Below are 25,675 nucleotides of genomic sequence, written 5' to 3' on the forward strand. Positions count from 1 at the left end.
CACATATCAATGCGTTTGTCAGCAGCTGACCTTGAGTAGGAGGTGAAGCATCTTTTCATCATGATTATCTTTTAGTTGTGGCTTTTTGTATCCAAAATAAATGTTCTTGGTTGTGAAGTGAGACAATTAGTGAAAGCCAAGATTCATAAAACCTTTAGAGCTAATTCCTCTTGAATGCCATACATGGATGTGATACACACAGCAAATACAGAATTTGGGTAATTTCCCAAAAGACAACAGAGACTGCCTGTTTAATCACAATAACATTTTTTTAGCTTTGTCTCAAGCATTTTAAATATGGACATTGTTCATGATTTATTATATGTAGGCCAGAGTCACAACCCTTATGGAAAAAAGTCTACAAAAGGGAACACTTTCTGCCAATCAGTTTTCCTGTGTAAGTATTGCACACAAATATCTGAGCAGTCAGTGTGGTGACAGTGAACATTTGGGAGTTTTAGCCCACATAGATCAGGGGCATAAATGGCTTAATGTGTGACGATAAATTATTTGTGAATAACCATAAAATATCAGTAAATTAGATTTAATGGCACCATATGGTTAAGCCTGTCAAACATATTACTCACCAAGCTGCACACAGATACTTATGCCCCAGTGACTTTAGGGGGCTGCACTTGGCCACCAGCATGTTGCATGCAGTGTTTAGCTGCCAGGTTAAAATGTGTGTGAACTGTGTGAATTTGGATCTTAGCCCAAGAATACAAAAAGGCCAAATGCTATTTTAATGTTTTGCACATTACTTCAGCTTGATTGCATTGCACTTGGATAATATCAAGATTGAATCATCTTATTTAATTATTCCATGGGAGCCAACCTGGACTGCACCTAATGAGTCTGCTTTAAAAGTCAGTTACAGGACATGCAGGTCACTGACATTAATAGACTGATGCTGTTGTCATAAAGTGATTTCCCATTATTGCACACATTATGTACAATTGCACATTTGAAACACTACTGTACAACTAGTGAAGTAGATTGATCAGGTCACACCTGACCTGTACACCTGAGGTGCACAGGTGGTAACCGCCAGAGGGCGACAGAACAATAAATCCCAGTATCATGTAAATTAACGATAAAAGATTGACAGGTTGAGTAAACCAATGCCTTGCTGCAGAATCTACTGATTATCCAATAAGGGTATCGGAGGGAAGATACCTTATGTCAACCTTTTGAATCTGTCCGTTGGATTCATTTAGTACGGATTTGACGCCTTATCCCAGGACAGAGACATATTCGTCGATTATATGTGAGTTCTCGTGCTGTAACGTTAATAACTAATAGTGTGTTCTTGAAACTTGAAACACATTGCTGAGTTTTCTGGAAGTATTTTGGTTGTATTTAATTTCTAGTGGTTGTCACCGTCAGCTGTGTAATTTTCCTCAACACGTGTTTCAGTTAGCTAGCTAACGTTACTTTCAGCTAGCGTTAACCATGGTGGTACCATGCTAACAACGCAGTTAACGTTATTAATGTTTAGTGTAAGATATCTAAGTTAACTAAGGCTGGTTAGTTAATGAATGGATAAATAAAGTACTTTTATGAAGATAAAGGCAAGCTTGTAAAGTAATGCGCTGTTATGTCTATCTAACGATAATTAACGATAAAAAGCGTTATTTTTGAAGTCAGATAATAAACAGCTCACATTAACGTTATCTTACGTTACTTAGCTTATTTGCCATGCGTCAAATCTTTTTTAAAATTTTCCTCTCCTCCTTTCTTCTTCTAATGTTACAGCAGATGTTATGACGTTAGTCCTTGCATATCAATAATCTATAACGTTTTAAGAATGAAACATGGTATTTTTATTACATATTTGGCTAAATTAGACATACAAGGTTACCCCCTTTTCCTCTATGCTAACGTTAACTGTGCAATGAACTACAGAACAAAAATGCCTTGGTTAACAAAACTGTGCAACCTCTTTATGAAATTGACCCAAACACAGTATATCTGTCTGTATTTTATTAGGTAATTTAGGCTTGAGTTGTGTATCTGTACTATAACCAGGGCGGTATTAGTTTTGGTAGATGTAGTTTAACGTAAGTTTATGCATTTTACCGCCTTTTACTAACGTTATGCATAACATACACAGAGCTCTCACTTGTGCTTGGCATCTTTTTCATCTCTGGTGGAGACCTAGGCTTTCCTAATGAGAAGCAGGTGTTCATAGATTTATTGCAGTACTAGTCTCATTTTGATGCATGCAGAAACAGTGTTAGTTTCATTTGTTTTTAGTTATCTGTAAGTTACAGTACAGGGCTCCAGACTAACTTTTTACATTGGTGGCACTGGTGCTCCTAACCTTTTCATTTAGATGCATCCAATAATACATTTTAAGCGTTACCCTTTTGTGTCAGTTCCCATACACATTGGTCATTTAACACAAGTAAATGATTGTAAACAGGAATAAAGATGTGGACAAATGTGGTTTTTTTTATGGACTTAAAGTTAGGAAAAGGCAGCTCTTCTTTGGCTATATTATGAGCAGTGTTAAATTTTATTATTGTCATTTCTGACTCCTCACTGCTTCGGTTTGCTGCTGCCTGGCACTGAGCTGCAGGAATGGGGGCTGCTCTGCCGGCCATGCACCTGTCACAGTACAGGATGTGTTTCTTGGAGACATTGCGTTTTTTGAAACATTTTGTTATGTTCTGACAGCAAAAGCACTGTTCCCAGTAGTGATTTGTGGGTCGCAGTTATATCCAAGGGGCCTGCGGATAATCTGTGGATCAAGTAGACCGGGTCATAAAAATGAACATTCTGATTAATAGCGGATGGGTTGCGGTTGGGTGAAATAGGATGAAGAAGCTAAGGCACAGCAGTGTAATTTAATTGATTATTTAAATCTCTAGACAGCCAACAGGATTGGTCAAGATCTAATGTTAATTAGTGTTTAGGGTTCTTCTACACACCCAAATGGTGACACACAGTCCAGGTTCATACAGTGAAATTGTTTGGAGTAAAGCAGCCATCCTCCTGATAAATCCTGAGCTCCATCACAAATGTCTTTAAAAAAAAAATGTATTTCAGAAGCTAAAAGTTTAATTCTGTTTCCTCTGGAGAGTTTCATCTGTCCTGTCAAGCTGTTTATAACTACAGCTTTTAGTTGTGCTGCTTAAAAGTCCCACGATATTTGCTGTGACATTACTGCATGCATGAAAACTTTAATGATTAGAGAGGCTGCTGTCATTATCAAAGTAAATCGTTAAAGAAAACACTCATATCAATACAACACACAATAAAGAAATCACCTGGAAAGCTTGCGCTGTGCAACGTAATTTCTACGGCAATATAGCCCAGATTTTTGGTCACACCCTGGAGCCCTGCAGTGTGCTCAGTGAAATCTTGTTGATAGTAAATGAGAGCTAAAGTGATAGTGTTATGGAAGCTCTTACCTGATCAGTTTCGATTCAGTAATGTTAGGTAATGCTAGATCAATTAGAACTAGGGCTGGGTTTAAAAATTCGATTTTCCGATTCAAATTGATCTTCATTTGAATTATCCGATATTGATTCATAAAATCTGAGATCAATCTTTTAATATATCCCTTTTCCCGTGGATGTGTGAAGCTTTAATCCCATTAGGGCTTGTGTCCATATAGCCTAGCGTTTTTGTTTTTTTCTGGCAGAGAAGCGCTGGAGTGAAGCGCTTGTGCAGTGAGAGAGAAAAACGCTGTGGGGGTTTTGTTTCTATGACAAGCAGATTGACATCGGCTAGGTAGCTAAAAAGAGAAGAAAACCCCCCAGGTCAGAAAGTGGTGTTTTTTTGTATTTTTTCGATGTATGAGGCTGGGATGTAGCCGGTTTCCCCCAAGCTGCAGCGGGACTCCAGCCACCAGTGTTAGTTGCTCTTCTCAAGGAGAAGCTTTCTCCGACCGCAAAGTTCAGCAAGTTGGGCTCCGCGGATCGGAAGGCGTACCAAGGGTGCAATACTGGAATACTTGCGGTAACTTTACAGATTTGGCTGTTTTCACGTGTAGTTATCTTGATGAACTCTTTCTTTGAGCTAAAAACAACACAAATGTGTTCGGTGTAGGCCTTTTTAAACATTTAGCCACAACCCATGCTACCTGACATAGACCTAGCCATACATCATTTCCTTCAGTATTATACGATTAATGAGACATAGTGCTAACTTTTATCCTATGGGTTTCTCCCTGCAGTTAATTGTTGTTGTTTCAACTGGTAATATCAGAAGTTGACCGAATGGATCCAAACAAGCCTCCTGATCTCAGTAGTATGACGAGCGTTCCTTGGCTGGGACGCAGAAGAGGACCACAGCCTGAGGAGCCGGCTGTAGGACGTAGTAGAGGGCTGCCACTCTCTACAGAAGGGTCTGGTATAGGACGAGCCAGAGGTTTTACAACTCCTGGCAATACCCCACAAGGACGAGGAGTAACTCTACCCTTTACTGAACCTGTGTTTGGACGAGCTAGAGGCCTGCTGGTGCAACCTGATGACGGAGGAGTTGGCCAAGCCAGAGGGCTGCTCTTGCGAGCAGCTGAACCAAAAGTAGGGGTGGCAAAAGGTGCAATCCTGCCTAGTCTGGAGCCACAGCACGGACAGACACCTCCATGTGATACCACGACGCGAGACCTGACAGAAGAGACCTCTGCAACAAAAGAGGTCGGAACCAGAAATGTGTCTATATACAATATACAATTAGCATGTTTTTAATTTTCTAAATATTATTGCCCTACATTAAGAGCTGCTATGGTTTTTGTCTGCTTACAGATTGACATGCCTATCCATGGTCAAACATCAACACTGGTCTCAATGTTTAGAGGAATGGGCATTGAGCCCTCAGTGACCTCATGGGGAAGAGGAACACTACCAGTGGGTCTGTATTTAAAAACTTAGTTTATAGTTTTGCACATAAAAACATTATGCACAATGTAAACAAAACTATGTTACAGCTACCATTGTTAGACGTGGACAACTTCTTTTGTATGTTATGGGGTTTTTTGTTTTGTTTTTTTGAAGATTTACTGATTAATCCATAGTACATCACTAATGCAGTATCTTCCTTAGATGGGCAAGAGTATTTGTTACAATGCATAAAGCTTGGGCACCCTCTTGTGGTACAAAGAAACTGCATGGTGTGAGAGGGCCTTGGCAGTGTTTAGAACTTTAAAAAATAACATAAATTCAACATATCAATTCCTATAATTATATCAATTTTTTAAGTTATTGATTAAAAAATACATTGTCACAGCTGTAAAATAGTCTCTATATTCTTTAAATTATATTTAAGGGAAAGAATATATTCTGATAACAGTTTGTTCAAGAAAGAAAGTAGAAGAAAGCCCCAGTTGCTTTGAACATGGCAGAGCCATTCTTCATATGGTTCTCTGACCACTTGCTCACCCACATGTGCACTATTTTTCTCATTTTCTCTATCTCTGTTTGGGGCATTGCTTAAAAGACATTTAAAAATCAATGTCACTGTGCACGGGCAGAAGAACCATAAGAACTGAGTTGTTAAATTTTGTTGCAGGAAGAGGAGCAGCTGGAGATTTGGGAGATGTGAAGTCGCAAGGTGCCCCAGTAGGTGTCATCAGCAGCCCAGAAAGCATTGGCCAACCTGAAGAGGTTATGGGCAGAGGCAGCAGGTAAACGGCAGAGGAGTGACAAGATCCAGTGTATTGACTAACATACACTAAATATTACAAACACCTGTCTGTACAATGCAATACAATACAACAGCACCACAAATTACATCCTCCAAAAATGACCATAAAGTTGAATCAGCACCTCTCCAAAACAGTTTCAACAAAAACTGAACATTGTAGTCTTTATAAAGGTAGGATTTATTGCAGGGCTGTTGTATTTGAGTGCATTAGTTTTAGCTAGATGTACCAAATAAACTGGGATCTGGGTGTAGGATGTAGTTTTTCAGATGTCTGTCATGTACATCTGACATCAGATACAATTCAATTTTATTCATGCTGCTATCTACATCTATGCATGCCTCACCTTCACTAAAAGTGTGCAACTATGATCTAAAGCAACTTTTTATATTGTCTTCTGATTTATGCATGCTAGTACATACAGTATATTGTGTGTTGGGCTGTGAGCTGCTGCTTTTGCTTTGTAGCCTTTTGTAAGCAAGGTGTTGGTGCTCTAGTGGTGCAGTAGTTTGTGGGGAACTTTTGTCTCTGTAAATGTAAAAGCAGCTTGTGACTCTAGTGTACAGATAATAAGATGTGCACAGTTTCCTAATGGTTAGCCTTGAGTTACCCACAGTACTTCCATTTGAGGGTATCATAGGTTTCTTGTTGGTCACAGAAATATTTGCAATAAAATCAATAAAACATGATCAGTCTTCAAAGGCATGTAGCCGTACAAATATTTTTGCAAAAAAGGACCTCATCGTTTTAGAACTATCATTGATACAGAATTATTGCAATCGTTATCAGTATTGAAAAAGTGATATGCAACCCTGGCCTGTTGCAGTTTCCATGGCTGGGGTTTGTCCCCTCAGACAATGGTGGGACTTGGAAGATCAGTAATGGCGCCGCTTGGATTAGGAGGAAGAAGCCCTCTACTTCCTTCTTTTTCTCCAGGTCGTGTCGAGTCTGTTTCTCCAGCCTCTGGGCAACAAGCAACCTTATACTCTCAGGCTTCCCACACAGGTAGGGAATGATTCTGACAATTTGTGATACATTGCAAAACATAGAATGTTTCCTACAGCCAGGTTACAGGTTAAAGTGCATATTTAGCATTCATGAATATTAATGCAATATTCACAACAAAAATGTACAACAACAAATGTTTCAATGCAATGTGCATTTTTATTCACATTTTCTAATGCAGTACCTGATGATTTTACATAAAAGTACTTATATTTGGGTTTCCGTGGATCCTTAGTCTTAAAAGGCATTGAATTCGTTAATCTAAAAATAAGGCCTTAATTGGTATTAAAATGTCTTCCATCCATCTTTCAAAAGTCTTAAAAAAGCTAAGACATGGGAAGTAGGATTTTTGAATAAATTTTTTTGAATCTTTTTTTGTTTTGTTTTTGATTTTTTTGTTTGTTTGTTTTTCTGACGTAAATAGCGTAGTCATGCAACAGAGCCAATAAAAACTACAGGAATGGTCAGAGTTGTCAGATTTACATTTAAGGTGTGTTGATTGATTCACAGCGTCAACTCATGCATTGCATAGCATGCAGGAAAACGTTCCACCTTAAAAGTTGCTGGTAGCCTTTGAGCGGCAGTCTATAGCTAGCTAACGTTGACTAGTAAAGATGAAAAGACAGAAAAACATCCTTTCATTCATCATTCACTCTTACGACTTTCTTTATTTGTGATGCATTAGCAAAGAAACATTACGAAGCCAGACTGTTAAACTTGGAGAGCTTGTGCTGTATCCACAATACCTGCAGGAAACAAAGACCTGCTAAGCTACGTTTTCATAGCATAGCCCAGAGCTGCCAAGTCTCACGCATTGACTGTAAGACTTGTGTAGTTGACCCTTTTCACACGCTCTCACGCCATACGTCCATTTTCTAACATTTCTCAAAAACAAATCTGTAACTGGTAATGGCACGAAAAGAGGGGTCGCGCACGGACAGACAAGGCAGCAGCACAGCAGCAGTGAGTTATTCAGACCATCAGGGGGAAAGCAAGAAATATCCACAAATCTACTATATTGTAATTTACTCCCATGCATGCTGCTCAGAGTAATCTCAGTCAGTGGCTCCTCTGGCAGCAGCGCACCGTCTCCCTCTCCTCTCGCACTGTGCATACGCAGGCAGTGAGTTTCTATGGTTACAGGGATGCTGTCGCTCTGAAAAATTGTCGAAATTCCCAATAATAGGTTTTTAGGTTTATGCCTATGAAAAATCATAATAATAATGAATCATGAATGTAAATGTACGTCAATGCTGAAATCTAGTAGCTAATATAAAATTATTTTAGATTTTTGGTTAACATTATACAGGGTTGCCAGTAGGCTCTCATCTTTCTCAAATCTATCACACAAATCTCGTGCCAAATAAGAGCTAGCCTCAAAGCCACTCCTCCATGAAAATATATAATTATAGGCGATATGTTAAATAGTCTTTCGCTGCACACAGGACAAAGTCTGAACATCAGGCTTTTTTCCAGAGCCCAAAGCACACAGTTTGTGTGGCTTAAGTTGACAAAGGCGCACACACACACTGCTCCAAAATCAAAAAACACATTTCATGTATGCAGAGTTTTGCCTCACTTAGATTAATTAGGCTCACCAATAATGTGACGCTAGAACTGCCACTACAAATTTGAAAATCAAATTATCATCATGCATTGGTATTTATCCTAGCTCTTATTTATCAGACAGTACCATAATAGCTTTATTAGGTACCAAGGTGTCAGAAAATGAGAAAATGAAATGCCTTTGTAGTCTTTATTAGTAAGTAGGCAATTGATTGTTTATTAGCCACATGACCAACAGAGGTGGAATATGTTTTCAGTACAGTATGTTAAACGCAGCACAAACACAAATGAACAGCAGACAATCCACATATTATCATGATAGTTAACATATCACAGAAACATAGTACACACAACCATAAACAGTGGGTGCATGGAAATGCATGTCAGTAGTATGTGAGGAGGGGGCTAGAGGAAGGAGTTCAGAGTCCTTATAGCTAAGGGGGAAGCAGTTTGTGTAGCTGTTATGTGTGAAAGCACCTCTGACATAATCTATAAGGAAAATATGACAAATCCAAACACATAGCTCAGCTAAGAACTCTTTCCTTCTCTTCTATTTCTAGGCTGGCTTTCTAGTTTAATAAAACATTGTTAGTTTTCTAGACAAAATTATCCTACAGGATCCACTGCCTTTTAAACAATGTGTTTTTCTCCTTCATTTACTTTTCATACAATGTTTGTAGATGTAGCTACTTTCCAACACTCCAGATTCTCCTGAGAGTCCCAATGCCCCTTCCCCCCATCCTCCAGACTCCACATTTCGGCAACAAAATTAGGCCTACTCGATAAATTCACTAGAATGCAAGAAAACAGTCTCTGAAATTAACAGATACCGTGGTTAGGTTTGGTCTCCTGATTAGGCTATGATGTCTGGAGGTTGGCAAGTATGCTGATCAACCACACTTATTCATCATTGACCGTGATTATTGACTTAGCTTTTCATCTATACATGCTTTAAAATTTAAACAAAATTCCTGGTGGTTGGAGAGTGATGACCCCGACCCCTGTGGAGGGGAATTTCACAGAAGGCCTACTCATAAAATGCACCAACTTCACCGATACCAAATCTCACTCCAAACAAAATTGAAAACTTGGCAGCCTTAGCCTATTAGATGAGCTTGACCTCTGCATGCACTGCAACTTCCTCAGAATGGATGCTTCGAATGCTGCTTCAATTGCTTGGCACAAGTAAATGAAATCATTCAAAACACAACTTACTACATCCATGGTATCGCCTTATACTAGCCTACTTAGCTAGATGTTTGGCTAGCTGCCGCGTAATATTCTCAACATAATGAAACTATTCATAAAGCCAGTCTAAAATTTGATCATGTGGTCAGTTATAGTTGACTAATGTATGTAAACTTGCTAACGTAGGAACAGCGGTTACGTAACCTTCAAAACATGCCACAGCGTGTGTGCACGTGCGTTCAAGGTGCGCTCTGGTACTTAAACAAAACTGTAGGAACCCTGTATATGTAAACCCAGTTTATTATAATATGTAGTTAATATAATAATGAGTGACAGGGACTTCTGGAAAAAGACTAGATTTTAAAATGCAAATAATGGAACTGTGCCCCCAGTGCCCACCACTCAAGAGATGCTGGAGCTTTCCACTGTTGCACCAGCAAAGATGGAGCTGAAAATGGAGGCAGTCTGGTAAGTATACTTATCTACTTTGCATTTACCTCTTAGAGCCTTGACACACCAAGCTGACCCCCAGCTACCATTATTTCACCCGTTATTCTTAACTGGCTGTGAGTCTATTGTTAACCTACATTGTTTCTAAATGTAGCACTTGAAGCAGTTCAGCATATTTTATAAAGTTGATGTACTTGCATGATTCTTGGATTGTATCCACATGGTTAATGCACGCATTATAAGTCACTTTGGATAAAAGCATCAGCTTAATAATTGTAATGTAAATTCTAGCACATCAGAAGCTTAATATGTGTATTGTCATTACATTACTCATTCACTTAATCTTCTTCCATACCATGGACCAATGATGCCAGTGCAAAACAAAACAGTCAATTTGTTTTGTGAACATATGATGCATTCTTTTATTGATTATAAACACAGGGCATATAGTATGTGCACATTGGCTGTGGTCTTTGTGGTGTGTGCAACATTTTACAGATGCGAGGCGACACAATACATTTGATCAGTCAGCCCTTATCAACGCTAGGTCTTTGGCTTGCTGTGTCAGGGCCACTATTCACTTGTGCTTTACAGAAATATAAAACTTATTACCACAAAGTAAGTGACTATGTCTTGTGCTGAAATGATCTTTTTGTGCATGTATATTCTCCTCTGGTTAGTGAGCCACTTAATAAGGCTGGAACAAAAGGAGCTCCTATAACTATTGGCTCAAATCACATCCCGATTCATTGCAAGAATGAAGCTGTTTATCAGTACCATGTTACGTTCACGTAAGTATCATGTGTCATTAATTTGTGTTTGTTCTATTTAGCAACCACTGAACAAAAATCACTGGTGGGAATAAATAAAAATGTTAAGTTTTAGCCACCTTTTCCAGTGAAACCTAAGAATTTGTTCTAATGTTGATAATTGATTTTATTTTTTAACCATGGCATGAACCAAAAAATGGACATAGACAATCAAAGCTAAAATTATACTGAAGCACCACTGTTGATAAAAATAAAATCCCAGACAAGACATTAATCATTGCTACAAGACTATCTCAAATCAACCATTTGTTGAATCGATATTGTCCTTTTGATACTGGTAATTTGGGCTGAAAGTGCTGTATGTGGTCTTAGAAGTAATGTGTATTTTCAATATTATCTTTCAGTCCAAATGTTGAATCAATGGCAATGCGCTTTGGCATGATGAAAGATCACCGCTCGACCACAGGGGAAGTGGTAGCTTTCGATGGCTCCATACTCTACCTGCCTGTTAAACTGAATGACGTATGTATCACAGTTATTAGTTGTGTGGCTAACTGACTAAAGTTTGGTAACTGTAGTAGGACAGGTTCTGGTAGAAGCTTAGCTTGGAAAACAACAGCATGTATTGTCTTATAGGTCATTTCCAATTAGAAAGGGTTTGTAATTAGTTGGTTAAACTTGTGTATGTTGATGACTGAGTTCCTACAAAGGTCTAAAACTACTGAAAAGGAGTTGTTTGACAGTTTAAATGTATTGAATTTTCATTGTGTAGAACTATACAGTGCAAAATCTGTCGTAGTGCTGAACTTAACACTCATTCCTTTTTTTTTGCTTGTTTTTTGCGTGATATTTTGATGACATGCAGGTGGATGTTCTCAAGAGTTTGAGACGGACTGATAATGAGGAAGTACAAATCAAAATCCAAATGACGAAGATTTTGCCACCCAACTCGGATCTATGCATCCCATTCTACAATGTGGTGCTCAGGAGGTATTTTTTTAAAAAGGCACCTATACTGTTTTGTCAGAGATTGACCACTTTATTAGTATGCAGGTAGATGGTGTTTAACAAAACTACACAAAATTCACGTTGTTGAGATAAAAGCTAAATGGCAATAATCTTCTACTTAACCTGTCAGGTTAAAGATATTAAATGAAAAATACTATAATTTAAAATATATATATATATATTTTTTTTTTATTCCAGTTTTGGATATTTTTGCAAAGTTTAAGGACGTTTTTCTTTCTTTTGATGAAGAAAGAATTCCATTGCTGTTTCTAAGTCATTTTGTGTTCTGACTTAAAGTTCATGTGCTGTTTGTCTGTGTGTCTCATGCATTCTGGCCACTAAGTAGCTTTAAGATAGATAAGTTCTTCCTGATCTCTTTGCCAAAGCCAGACTCTTATAACATGGAAAATTTTTCATTGTATTAAGAAAAGCCCTTTAATGAAATAACCTAAACAACCATAATTATTTTACTCATTATGCTACTATCATGTAACTATTATGATGGTCAAATGGACATGACCCAGTGCTGCTGTTGTTTTTCAAGGGTAATGAAAATGATTGGACTGAAGGTGGTGGGTCGAAATCATTACGATCCAGAAAGCGCCGTCATACTTGGAAAACATCGGTTAGTACTGAGTTGTATTTTAACATCAGAGTGCAGACGCCAGCTAATATAGCAACTCTAGTGCATTCATTATCCCGTTTGTCTGTTTTTATAGGCTGCAAGTGTGGCCAGGCTATTCAACCTGTATCAAGCACACAGATGGAGGTCTGTACCTGTGTGTGGATGTGTCTCACAAAGTCTTGCGGAATGACTCCGTGCTGGATGTCATGTGAGTTCACACAGCAAATCAACAGTAGCGAGTTTACAGATAAATTCTGATTAATAAAACAAGTTTATATATTCTGGCAAAACTGGATAATTTTTCATTGCATCCTCAGTAGCCAATGCTACAGGGAAGGAATCATCTTTTCAGTGGAAGTAATCTCACTATCCTTGTTTACACTAACTGGTTTTTGTAATAGCGGCCCAAAAATTCTTCCCAACTCGCTGTTGATATTTTGAAGCTAAACAGTTCAAAGTCACAAAACAACAACAATGAGCTGGGAGGAAATCTGTCTATTTGGGGAGGGGGGGGGGCTGCTGGACACTATAATAAAATCAAAAGTGCATGTTTTATTCTATTTCTTCTGCATGGCTTCTGTATGGGTACTATAACATGCTGATGAAAGTTTAAACATGGAGTATGCCATGGCCAAGCCACACACAGCTATATAAATGTTATATTCTGCGATATAGTCATACATATTTAAATACCAGTTTGTGACGTTCTTAGTGCGTCTGTCCTCTGAGACAGAACTGTGAATACCCCCAACCGCTATAACCCTGTGGTTGGATTAAGAGGTGAGTTGGAGGGCAGCAACTAGACTAATGCAACAGGCTTAGATTATTTATAAACAGAAATAATCTTGCCCTAGCTTTGCCCTTTTTATTCAAACAGAAAAGGCCAAAACAAGGCACAGGGCCTTTCTGTTTTTTTTTTTAAAAAAAAAGGGAAAAACTGTGCCCTTTGGCTCCTGCTATCTGCTAGGAACATGCTGTACCAACAGAGCAAAGAGAACTTCCAAGACGAATGCACCAAAGAGCTCATCGGCAGCATCGTTATCACCCGTTACAACAACCGCACCTACCGCATTGATGCCATTGAGTGGAACAAGTCACCCAAAGACACCTTCACTTTAATGGATGGCACAAAAACCACCTTCATAGAATATTACAGGTGAGACTGCTCTGTCTCTGTACTGATCAAAACTGAGCAGGGAAGTAAAGCAGGTGTTTTTGTGTATTTGTTAATTGAAATGGTGATGCTTTAATTTAATTCAGAGCAGCAATGAAAGTCTTACTTATATCTGCCTGTTAGTGTTTTTTTGTTGTTTTTTATTTAAAGACTTACTTAGACTTCCACATTTTAACAGCAAGAACTATGGGATTACAATCAAAGAGATGGACCAACCTCTGCTCATGCATCGGCCAAAGGAGAGGTCCAAGCCTGGTGGGAAGGTAAAACCACCTTTCAGCGTCAGCTATTTTAACATAAAAGTCAGCTGTATTTATTTTTTTTATTATTTTTCAATAATAAAGCTCATTACAGTAGACCACTCAGCTGCCATGACCTGAATTCTTGCATCAGAATGCCACCTTGTGGCTGTATTAAGTCTTGTAATCTGCATACGTTTTAAGACTTATCGTGACTTTAAACACACAAAAATTGCTTTACAAAAACTAAATTAAGTTTGTCATATCAAACTGTCCCATATTTTGTGAGAGGCACTCTGCTTTTGCTTGAAGAACCTACTCAAGCATCAGTAATACTTGTTTCATATACAAATGAATACTTTAAGTTCATTGATTTGAAGCATAATACAAAGAGGAAATTATGTCAAAAATGTGTGAGCAGTAAACACTTAACTGTGTAGATAATGTTATAATATTGATTTATTGCAGCAAATCATTACTGGAGAGATCCTTTTAGTCCCAGAGCTTTCCTTCATGACGGGAATCCCGGAGAAAATGAGGAAGGACTTCAGAGCTATGAAGGTAAATTTGATATGTCAGCACAATGTTCTTCGTCTCAGAGGCTGGTCTTATATATTTTCAAACTTTAGGCACAACAACTACATTAAGCATGAACTTTGTGTTACAGTAATGGTATGGACTGCAAATCCATGTGTCAAATCTGATATTCAGGACTGGATGTGCACTAGGCCTAAGTCTTATCACAATCACAGCTTTAAAGAGTGTAAGTTTAAACCCCAAGAGCTGCCATGTTTAATTATAGCCTTGATTGTTAACAATGTTTTCTTAACAAGTTTAAAGAGGTGAACATTTGAACCAGTTACTGTTGATTTAGACAACTAGTGGCATTTCCAACAGCATTGTTAACATAAGTAGTAGTCGATTTATAAATTAGTCATAATTGGCAGATAATTAACATTAGTCAGAATGTTCCAGTTAAACTTGGCATGTCATATTGTTAAAAACTTATCACTATAGAAGGTCAGAAATGTCATCTCCAACCACAGCAGCAGAGTACCGGTAGACACTACCAACCCCACTCTTCAAACCTGACGACACATGAAATTAAATGCAAGTGTAAGTGGTGCCTAAGATTAGAAAGTGTAGAACAATAATATCTTGTCATCTCAGGAGATACAGGTCTGAAAACATTTACATTAAAAATTGGTGGTAAAAGAACTTGTGGAAATCGACTCGGTGAGAATGTCTTTTTCATATATTGTAGGACCTGACCATGCACATCAATCTGAGCAGTGAGCAGCACACCCACTCAATAAAACAGCTTCTGAAGAACATCCGCACCAACGCTGAGAGTCTGAAGGAGCTCAGCCAATGGGGACTGGAGATTTCCTCAGAAATCCTGGTGGTGAGGCTCTGCTGTTAACATTGAAGAGTTTATTTTCAGATTCAACTTTGAATACTTAAGTCACACATATTAGTATTAAGAGTATTAAGCAACTCGTAGTCTTCTGACAGGGGAAGACAGTCATGCAAAGTGTCTATGGGCTTTTTTTTCCCACAAGTGTAATAAATGGTAAGTGATAAATGCAATATTTGTTCTTTTCAGTCTAACAATACAGTCAATTCTGACTGAATTTAAGCCACGTTTGACTTTTATTGAAGTCTACATAACACTTAAAAATGTAAAAGAAGAGAGTCATTACTTTTTGATGTCACTGTAAATCATGTTTCTTTAAAAGCAGTGGTTAACTGTCCTGATCAGGGACCCAGAGCCCATTCTAATCATTAAACTGGGGACTGACTGAAAGTAAGTCTGGTTCTGAGGAAAACAGTTTTTTTTTTTTTTTTTTTTTTTTTTTTTTTTTTTTTTTTTTAAATAAAGTGTGACCATATCTGTAGAATATTTAAAATGCTGATTGACTGTCCGATAGGTGCACGCAGGTAGGTAAGAAGACACTAGTATCTAGTGTTGATATGCATTCTTTTTGTTTTGCTTTTGCTTTTTATACTTCATGTGTTCCTTGGCAATTTTTTGTTTTGTTACTTTACTTCCTTTTTATTTTGACAGTATATAGTGTATTGTGTCTTCTCTTGCAGATTAAAGGTAGAACTCTGCCTGTTGAAACTATCTGTCTGCGGTCTTCATCCTTTGGTACTGGTGCTGATGTATCGTGGTCCAGAGAGATTGTCAGGGATGCTTCAATCAGCTCTGTGAGTGTTGGAGAGAAATTTCTTTTGGTGCTTCCTCATTTTAATGAATATAGTTTAGCTGTAACGCAACATATACAACTGGGAATTTGAGGAAGTGAGGCAGCAACATTGTACAGCCTGTGACAGGCTTCCACACTTGATGTACTAATGGTCTGTGTAGGCCTAATTGCCAAACTGTCTGCAGTGATGGTGGCCACAGTTTCTACGTGCCCTCCTCAAGCATCAATGTGAACCACATATGTTATTTTGCCTTGGCCTCAGGAATGGCTGCTGTATTGCTTTTGTTCACCAACGGACCCATCTTACTCTTAGATCCCATTGAACATCTGGGCAATCTTCTACCCTCGCCGCTGTGCAGAGCAGGCTGAAGAGCTGGTTTCCACCTTTAACAAGGTGGCCGGGCCTATTGGGGTGCGACTGCAGCGACCCATTCGCGTGGAGCTGAGGGATGATCGCACTGAGACTTATGTCAAGAGCATCCACTTTCAGCTCACCAGTGAGGTATAACATACAATAACAATTTAGATTAGTATCTAAATGAGTAATTTAATACTACATATGTATAATAATTGACCTGCTTTTCCCTGTGTCCTGCAATCATGTCCCACTGTGCATCACTCACCATGTGTCCACATCAAACATTTGTCATGCTCTGCCTGCATGCTTTTAACAAGCTGATGGTATATTGTAGCTTTGCCTGCTAACTTGTATTTCAAGTAGACTGACTGAAAAATCGTGATACTGCCCAACATCAATGACATATTGCTGAAACCGACCCGCTCTTCTTTATATGGATACATGAATCTAGGATAATGCACCAGTCGGTCAGAGTGCAGTGGCAACCCTACAAACATTAAGTTTGAAATGTAGAAGTGATAATTGAGTTGAAGCCAATTACAATTGGATATTTTACAGTACAAGAGTGGCACACACATAAGCAAGTGTTTGTGTTTGATATGTTGTGTTAAAATATGATTGGCATTGTACTGAAATAAAGATACTCTGAGCCACATCGAGGTATATTGGCTATATAGTATTTTGCATTATAAAAAGAGCATGTAATATCACCTTTGCAAATATTTGTCTGTAGTAATAACATATTTATTAATTGGTGGTTAAATTTGTATTGTGTAAATGTCCTTATCCCTGCATTCACAAACAGCAAAGCCATCTGGCTAAATAGCAGTTGTATTATTGCTGGCATCTAAAAACTAGTTCTGTCTCTATTTTTAACTCTGGAGCAGCGGTTGCTGCAGAAACAAGACATAAAATGATGGACAGTGGTTCCAGTCTGGTTGCCTTGGCCAACATGAGCAAGTGTTACTGTCAAGCCCTGAAAAATGTTGCATGTTTTAGCCCATTAGCTACAAACTGCATTTACATTACTGCTAATAATTTATAATTCCAGGCTCCCTGGAAAACCATGCAAAATATGACTAAATTCACCGTATCCTTTTTGCATGATCCATTTTTCTTTGTCATTACCATTGAATGCTGTGATGTTAAGCACATAAGAAAGAAAATAATAAACAGCTGCACAAGTTTAACCATGATGACATGTTGACTGTGTCTGGTTCCACTAAACCAAGCCTACAATGCAATTAAGTCGATAGTGTGTAAGTTTTCATGTCTTATCTGTTTACAGCCCAATATGCAGCTCGTAGTGTGCATCATGGTCGGCAACAGAGACGATCTCTACAGTGCCATCAAGAAGCTCTGCTGTGTCAAAAGTCCCATCCCATCCCAGGTTTGTAATGTTTTTCACGTGTTTGCACATGGCTGGTGCATAATTAGAGGAAAAGAGTATCGTTTGGAACTGTTAACAAAATAATTTCTTCTTTTTGAAAAGATTTTCTCCCAGTTTAAAAGTAAAGGTTTTTGTCTTTTTTGTCACTTATTTGTCGTCAGGCCATCAACGTCCGGACAATTTCCCAGCAACAGAAGTTGAAGAGTGTTGCCCAAAAGATACTCCTGCAGATGAACAGCAAGTTAGGAGGAGAGCTGTGGACTGTCAATGTCCCTCTGGTGAGTATCATGTCTCTCAAAAACAAGGAGATAACACCTTCTGACCAATAATGTGGTAGGTTCCTTTAATTAAGCATAACACTGCTTGTGAAAACAATGCATCATAGTCAAAGGAAATTGATACCACAGTACCATTGGAACAGCATTACAATAACATTACTGCAGTCAGTGGAGAAATAATGAACTTCTATCCCACTTGAATAGAAACACTTGATGGTGGTTGGAGTTGATGTCCACCATGACACCAGCAAGGCGCATCAGTCAGTCATGGGCTTTGTCGCAAGTGTAAACAGGTAAACACGCCCGGGAGATTTTAAGGTTGTATGTCCAGAAAATCTATTAGAACATCTTTAAACTAAACACATTCAGTCTGCAGATTAGTGCTAAAAATGTTTGTGTTTTAGAGAATAAACGTGTTTCACTTTTCTCTTCCAGCATTGGTCAAATCTGTGGTAATGGTGGTAGTATCTTAATAGAAATGCATTTGCTTTTTTCTTCTCCAGCTCAATGACCCGCTGGTACTCCAGAGTAACTTTCCAGACACCCACTGAGGAGCTGATCAATGGCTTCAGAGTTTGCTTACTGGCCGCACTGCAGAAGTACTACGAAGTAAATACTGCCAACATGCTTTACATAAATGTCTTGTAATTCAATCCCCCTTCTTTCTAAACCACACCTAAACCTTTTGGTCAAGAGTCACAGATGACTTGGGACCTTCCCTCCCTTGTCTTCTCGTCTGCCTGGATGGAATGGAGGAGCTAGCTAGTTATCTAACCTGCAAACACTCCAGTTTCTGTGGGTTTACTTTCTCCATAATTTTAACCCTTTCTCCAGTGCTTCCGTTTAGCTGTTAATCTCCAGTATTTCATAGCAAGTCTCATTAATGCCATTGCACTCATCAACTTGAACTGGTGATTCGCATCGCACGATCCCTAACACATTCACTATTCAGAATATAAATATGAGGAACAATATTGGCTAAATGTGTAGGAAACTTTGCCGGGTAAATAATTGTCCAACTCCACCAATATTTGAGCAAAGACTGTAAAAAGTGGGGCAATCATCAGTCCAATCTACACGAGAAAGTTGACTATATTCATTTTAACAAGACTGTCTGTCTATAGACTGAATGAGATAGGATGGCATTTACCTATTTATTTAAAAGCCAAACAAAAAACAGAACCACAATAATAATACGAGGGTCTAAATGACTTTTAGCATAGAAATTGGCATTCTACTTTGATATAGTCTCATTTCAGATTCTGGCTGTAAGACAATTGTAGTGATTATCATGAAGGACAAATATATATATTTTCATACTAATAAACGTATTTGAACAAATGTTCTTCAACTCAACCCTTTGTCATTTTGCCTTACTAAAATTTTGAACAGACAATATATGTATTTACTCAGAAGAGTACGGCTGTATTTTCGCTTTTAACATTTATTTTTATTGCACAATTGGCCTTAAATTTAATTAAACCGTGGCATTAAAAAGTCTTACATTTAACTTACTGATACATGTAGACACCCTGCTCTCAGCTGGTTCAGTGACTTAATAAAAGTCCAGTGCGAGGCAGGAGTGGCGTGCCATAACTACAAAGACCATTGGCCCTTCTGATCAGTCACTGATGTGATCAACATGAACGTTCCGATAATAGTTCCCCATTTACACTGGATTTTAACATGTGATCTTGTGTATGTTCTTTTGTACAGGTGAACCACAACTTGCCAGAGAAGATTGTGGTGTATCGGGATGGTGTGTCAGATGGTCAGCTGAGGATGGTGGAGCAGTACGAGATCCCACAGTTGATCAAATGCTTTGAGACTTTTCCCAGCTATGAGCCCAAGCTGGTCTTCATTGTGGTGCAAAAGCGCATCAGCACCACCCTCTACTCCTGGGCTGCAAACAACTTTGGCACACCTCCACCTGGAACTATTCTGGATCACACCCTCACTCATAAAGACTGGTCAGTCTTAGTCTATCCAAGTTAATGAGTTATCATTAGATCCTCTTTTAAGCTCTTAATCTTATTCCAATTTGAAGCCTAATCAGATGCCAAGATGCTATGCAGCTGTTTATTTTAATTATTTTATGTCTGCCAACAGCTGCAGCTGTTTATTTTAATTTATTTTATGTCTGCCAACAGACACGAGTCAGGCTGCCCTCCATTTCCATTACCCTTCTCTACTTGCATCACAGTTGGTTTTGTGGTTCGGTCATTTTGAGACTCAAGGCTCCTGTGTTGCTCTGTGTACAATGATGCAGCAAGTGCAGTGATTCCACTGACAAAATGCGAGTAACTGTGGTACAATTTGTTTGCTGTCTAAGTGTAATGTGTACTCTTAAAGGAAGAGAATACAATAAAATACAAACAAATAATGGGGGCGATAAAGTGTCTGTGTTGTATGAGCAGCCCTACAGGGTAGCAAAGGAGGGGCACTGTTTATCTTTTACCTGCACACATCAAAAAGGCTGCAACACCATCTCCTGGCAACAGTAGTAAATATGTGCACTTTGATGAGGAATCCATCACATACTCTGTATCTGCTGTTGGCTATTTAAGGTTTCCAATGCTAAATTCTTTTGTTTTCTCATTCAGGGTGGACTTCTATCTGATGGCCCATCACATTCGCCAGGGCTGTGGACTTCCTACACACTACATCTCTTTGTACAACACAGCAAACCTCACACCAGACCATCTGCAAAGGTAATGAAAACACTAAGCATCGTTCTGATTACTGGTACACATTTTTAAACATAGAATTAAACATTACAATTCTGTAAATGCTATATGAATAAGTAAGTAAGTAAGTAATGGGTGAGTAACCCTTTTTTTTTTTTTTTTTTTTTTTTTTTTTAAACCAGCTGGCGAAAAAAAATTAACTAGGACAATATTTTTGAAAGTCTTTTATTGAAGTTAATTGAAGAATAGCAACTGGCAGTGGCAACAGTAACACAAAAAGAAGATATTAATTTATTCTGTATCTGGTATTAGATTATTAGTCTGATCAAAACAGTTCCATATTGTGTATTATAAGCATACATTTCTATATTTTATTAAAATACTATAAATGCTTAATTTCACAACAATTTACCATTCAGAGAAAAGGTTAAACAAGCATTGTAAACATTTCTGACCTTCACCTTTCTGGTATTGTTTTAAGTGTGTGGTATGTCTTCACGTCTGTGAAAAATCAAAAATCAGATCCAAAACACATTTAACATTGTTGCTTTGGTCCCACGCCAGGCTGACTTTCAAGATGTGCCATTTGTACTGGAACTGGCCGGGCACCATTCGTGTTCCAGCACCATGCAAGTATGCCCACAAACTGGCTTTCCTGTCTGGCCAGTACCTGCACTCAGAGCCAGCCATCCAGCTATCTGACAAGCTCTTCTTCCTTTGAGCTGCAGCAGTTACTACCAAGAGCGAACTGCTCAGGTCACAGCAAAACCAGCTGTGATTTAAAAAAAACAGTGCTGAAAGACTAACACCTCGTCATTAATGTGACTTCAGACTTTAAAGAATACTGGGTTATGGGAGAAGTTTGCCTCCAGGGCTTTCTGCCTTCTGCCAAAAAGGCTCTCTGGCAGAAAGCCCTGAAGGCAAACTTCTACAGAATAATGTAGACTGTAAAACACTGTATTGATTGTATATAAAAAAAAAAGTAATAATAATAATTGTTTGGGGTTTTTTGTTTGTTTGTTTTTGTTGGGGGTTTTTTGGGCACTTTAAGGACCACAAGCTTGACTTCATATAGTCCCATTATATACAAAAATGCAGACATCTCTACGGCCGATATCTCCAAAACTCAGCAACTCACACCAAAACCATCTAGATGGATAAAAAGCACTACAGGTAAGAAGAAAAATGTCTTTTTGATCTTGAGGTGAACTGTCCCTTTTAAGTTTGAAATTTTTAGCCCAAAGTTTGCAAAGTTTTGGCTTTGACTTTTCAGCATAGTTTTCTGTATTTTTATTTATTTATTATTTTATTTTATTTGGGTCATTGTTCCTGTGGCATAATTATTAGTTAATGTTAATTCAGATTATATTTACAAACAGGTTTACAGGTGTACTTTACAAAGAGGTGTATACAGTTGTACAAGTTAAATCCAACCTCGTCTTTGTACACTTTATATCTTTCAGCTTTACATGTCTATAATGCTGCATGATATAAATAAAGCTTTTTTTTTTGTATAACTGGGAAGACTTAAATACAACATGAGTCTCTTAACACTTTATTCTGGGTCATCATAATCACTCCATATTGTTTCCATAATCATTTGGCCAAAGAAAGCGCCGTCATTTTCAAATTCAAGACGTTTGCACATTTCTGCTTTGGTCAGATTTTTTATTTTGTTGTTCAAAGATGCAAAGTTAGACCATAATGAAAGAAATGAAAACATTTTATGGCAGATTCCCTAATACCAGTATCTCAGCACTCCTGCCCATTGAGTTTCTTCTGTCTCAGTAATGTTAAAGGTCGTTGCACTCTGTGATCGTGGGCCCACTTTCTGTTCAAAGTCGGAAGCAGTTTTTGTCGATGGTATTATCTGGTTATAAGATATATCACAGTGGAACTATTATTTTTGCCACCACTGATGGCGTCTTTCTAATAGGGAGAGAGGACATTAATTTGCGGTGATTGTAAATGGTAAGGGCAGTGTTTTTCAGCATACCAAACTTCATTCATAAATCATACAGTTTTGTTTCCTGTTGGTGTACAAAGGCACTTACGTACTGAACGCGCTTATTTTAGATGTTTCATAAATCAAGAGGGTCTAAAGGGAAGTTAGGCATGGAAACAGCTGTTTTTACACGCCTCCCCGGCTTCTCTGGGTACAGAGGCTGAGGGGTATCAGAGCAGGAGGATTTATTTCTATCATACAAATCGTCCTGTCTTAATAGTCTAACCTTTAATATTTCTCTCCCACAGATTTATTGAATTGATTCTCAAAAATACGGAACAAAAGTGCGTCCTGTATCAGTTACATATCTTTTAGTTTCCAATTAAGGGACGTTTAGGTATTTTACGGTATGGTTGGCATCCCTGCTACCTGATGTGTCTTGAGGTCAAATTTCTATCCGTGGGTGTTCTTTTACAGCAGTGTAATTGAATTCAGACATCATTCATTTCTCTCATTCACCCTAACCCTAATCATTAATGAGTTCCAACACTGATGTTGGGTGATCAGGTCTTGCTCGCTGTAGGAGTTCCAGTTCATCCCAAAGGCTGAGAGGCCTCGTCCACATCAAGAAAAACAGCCCCAGAACAAAACCACAAAAGTAGTGCAAGCTAAAAACCTAATAATTAAAAATACATCTTTTTTTCCCCTTAAAAAGGTGTGAAAATTGGTTGAATTTAAAGAATGACAGATTTGCTTTTATTACATTTTGACTTGCAAAAAAAGGAAGCAACAGGAGGCTTATTAACTAAAAAACAGGAAAGGATTCATATCACAGCTGGGTTCAGCTGTCTGGACAGGCAGCTTCTGAGGCGCAGCTGATGGAGTACCAGAAACCTCTGTGATGGCTCTGTTTTTGGTCTTTGCTTGGCCCACAATGATCTGTGGTAGTTGATAAACATGCTGAATGTCAGCTGGTTGAGGGTCAAGAGCAGGGCAGATTTAAGCATGTGGAAGAGGCCCAGCAGCCACAGGAGGAGGCAGTTGAATCACCTACAAGAAATATCTTTTATCTAATTTGCTCTAGATCACTCTGGCAACATCCATTCAGCCCTCTGCTGTCCACATCCCTCCTGTTTCCATGTCAGGTGCTACACCACAGGCGCCTGAAGAACAACTGATATATATAAAATATATGTACATGTACGGGCTGTGTGGACAGCCTTGCTGATCATTTAGTGGGTCTGTGCCAACAAACAGGTCAATACCATCACTGGCCTGTGGCGAAACCTGCCACCTTACAACCAGCAGTGTGTGATCTTTGGGGACAGTTGATTCCGTCTAATGAGAAGGTAATGCAAGGCACCACACTGCAACTAGTGGAGGTAAACTCGGCTACACTTGGCAAATTGTACAACAAGCAGGTCAACAAGGCAAGATACTGCCTGTTGATCTTTCAAAACCAATGATCTTTCATTTCTTCCACTATGTTCCCATTACTGTCTGTGTGATTACTACCCCATAAACTGCTGTGCATTCAAATCTCCACACCATATTTCTTTTCTACATACTGTCCCTGCCATTTCATTGAACAAGTCATTGGTTAGATGTCTGCATTGATTGTATAGATTGATTAACTTCATATTTCCTTCTTTCCTTGGGCTAAATCTAAATGAGGACGTAACCAAGTTATGTGCACACATACTACATCTGGAACTACTTCTGATTCATTAATATATTGTTTTTATTCTTGGCCATTGGCGACTTGCATTCCACTGTAGTATGTGAAGTACTATAATTAAAGTCTTAACCCTCAACTTTTTCTTTTTCTCCAACTTACTATTCTTCAGTGAGCCATCCCTTTTACCCTTAATCTTTGTGGCATCTATTACTTTGCCTCCTTGGAACTCATTTTTAACATCTTCCATAGACATACTCAGTGGGACTCCTCTAAGCTTGACCATTGCTCCAGGGATATGAGCCTTCATCCTTTCCCCGTCAAGTGACGACATTCGGTGTATCTTTTTCTGCTGCTGTTTGCTGGCTGCATGTATCAACACTCGTTTATTGTTCAAAAACCTGGTGTGTTTGATTTTACCGATCTCTTCCTCGATTGCTCTGGTAAGTTTAATCGGGTGATAGTGCACACCATCCTGATTTAATTCGATTATTACTTTCCACTCGTTTTTTCGTGTTTGCCTGTCATACTGACATGTTCTTGATTATTTTAGCCCTGCCCTGTCTCTCTCACCGACCTGGATACCATCCATTCCACTTTCATTCCCATCATATCCACCAGGGCTAGTTGACATGATGTTACAATCAGACTAACATTACAGTTTATGCAAATCCGCTGAAATATATTCAGTCTTACCGCGTTTACTCGTCTCTCCTCCCTCCAACCTCATCCAGCTTTTCGACCGTTCTTCCTGTCAGATCTGACCGATTTAACCAACTTTTTAACCAAAACAGAAGGGAAACAGGTAGCTGTTAACCACCATAGCAGGCACAGATAACAAGCGTTCCCCACAAGATGGCGCCCCCGTCCCAACATGCAACACGGCGTGACGTCAATCCGCGTTTATTACCGAACCGTGACGTAATGCAAACGCTCTATAGAATTCCTTAGATGCTGAAGTCACAAACACACACAAAGTTATAAATAGAAGATAAATTCACCCCACCAACACATTCTTCTAGTCTACTAGTGTTGCAGACCAGAGCGTGAAAACGAATATAACTGATCATAATACAGTCACAAATACCATGGACAGAACAGAAACTTCACAGATTGAGGAGGCACCAGAGGTTGACGTCGACGCTCTTCGTCCATGCATCGAATCTGTTTTTCAGTTGATGACAGCTGAACAGTGGGGATTGTTGGAAATACCTACCCCTAGTGATGCCACTAAAGTTATGCTGGCAGAGTGGCTTTTGGACTCAACATTAGTGTCAAAAGCCTTGATGGCTCTTAAGAGCACAATCATGTCTGAGTTGCATAGTCTGTCCAGTCTGGGAAACATGGTCCCTCAGAGTTTTACTCAGGTTGTGGACGTTAAAGTCCAGGCCCACAGTGTCAGCTCAGACTCGACAGAATTAATTGTTAAAGAGGCTGCAGGCAGTATCAACTCCGTC

General features: G+C 38.8%; 1 protein-coding gene across 2 annotated transcripts; it reads left to right on the top strand.

Annotated features, from left to right (window-relative positions):
* Nucleotides 1-1,115: 1,115 nt before the first annotated feature.
* On the top strand, nucleotides 1,116-25,593 carry piwil2 (piwi-like RNA-mediated gene silencing 2). 2 transcript variants are annotated; one of them, XM_044197011.1, is made up of 24 exons: nucleotides 1,116-1,267; nucleotides 4,184-4,646; nucleotides 4,755-4,860; nucleotides 5,518-5,632; nucleotides 6,477-6,655; nucleotides 9,802-9,877; nucleotides 10,540-10,650; nucleotides 11,034-11,151; nucleotides 11,495-11,619; nucleotides 12,182-12,262; nucleotides 12,357-12,470; nucleotides 13,230-13,418; nucleotides 13,615-13,699; nucleotides 14,144-14,236; nucleotides 14,940-15,080; nucleotides 15,773-15,886; nucleotides 16,199-16,387; nucleotides 17,532-17,633; nucleotides 17,795-17,911; nucleotides 18,116-18,204; nucleotides 18,415-18,520; nucleotides 19,628-19,881; nucleotides 20,515-20,622; nucleotides 21,163-25,593. In XM_044197011.1, exons 2-24 carry the CDS (start codon nucleotides 4,227-4,229, stop codon nucleotides 21,317-21,319), a joined length of 3,189 nt encoding a protein of 1,062 aa, XP_044052946.1. In that variant the 5' UTR covers nucleotides 1,116-1,267; nucleotides 4,184-4,226; the 3' UTR covers nucleotides 21,320-25,593. The 2 variants fall into 2 exon arrangements, with proteins under 2 accessions (XP_044052946.1, XP_044052947.1); XM_044197012.1 differs by lacking the exon at nucleotides 1,116-1,267 and adding an exon at nucleotides 3,841-3,966.
* Nucleotides 25,594-25,675: the final 82 nt, after the last annotated feature.

The sequence above is a fragment of the Siniperca chuatsi genome, linkage group LG5, assembly GCF_020085105.1.
Source record: "Siniperca chuatsi isolate FFG_IHB_CAS linkage group LG5, ASM2008510v1, whole genome shotgun sequence".
Lineage (NCBI taxonomy): Eukaryota > Metazoa > Chordata > Actinopteri > Centrarchiformes > Sinipercidae > Siniperca > Siniperca chuatsi.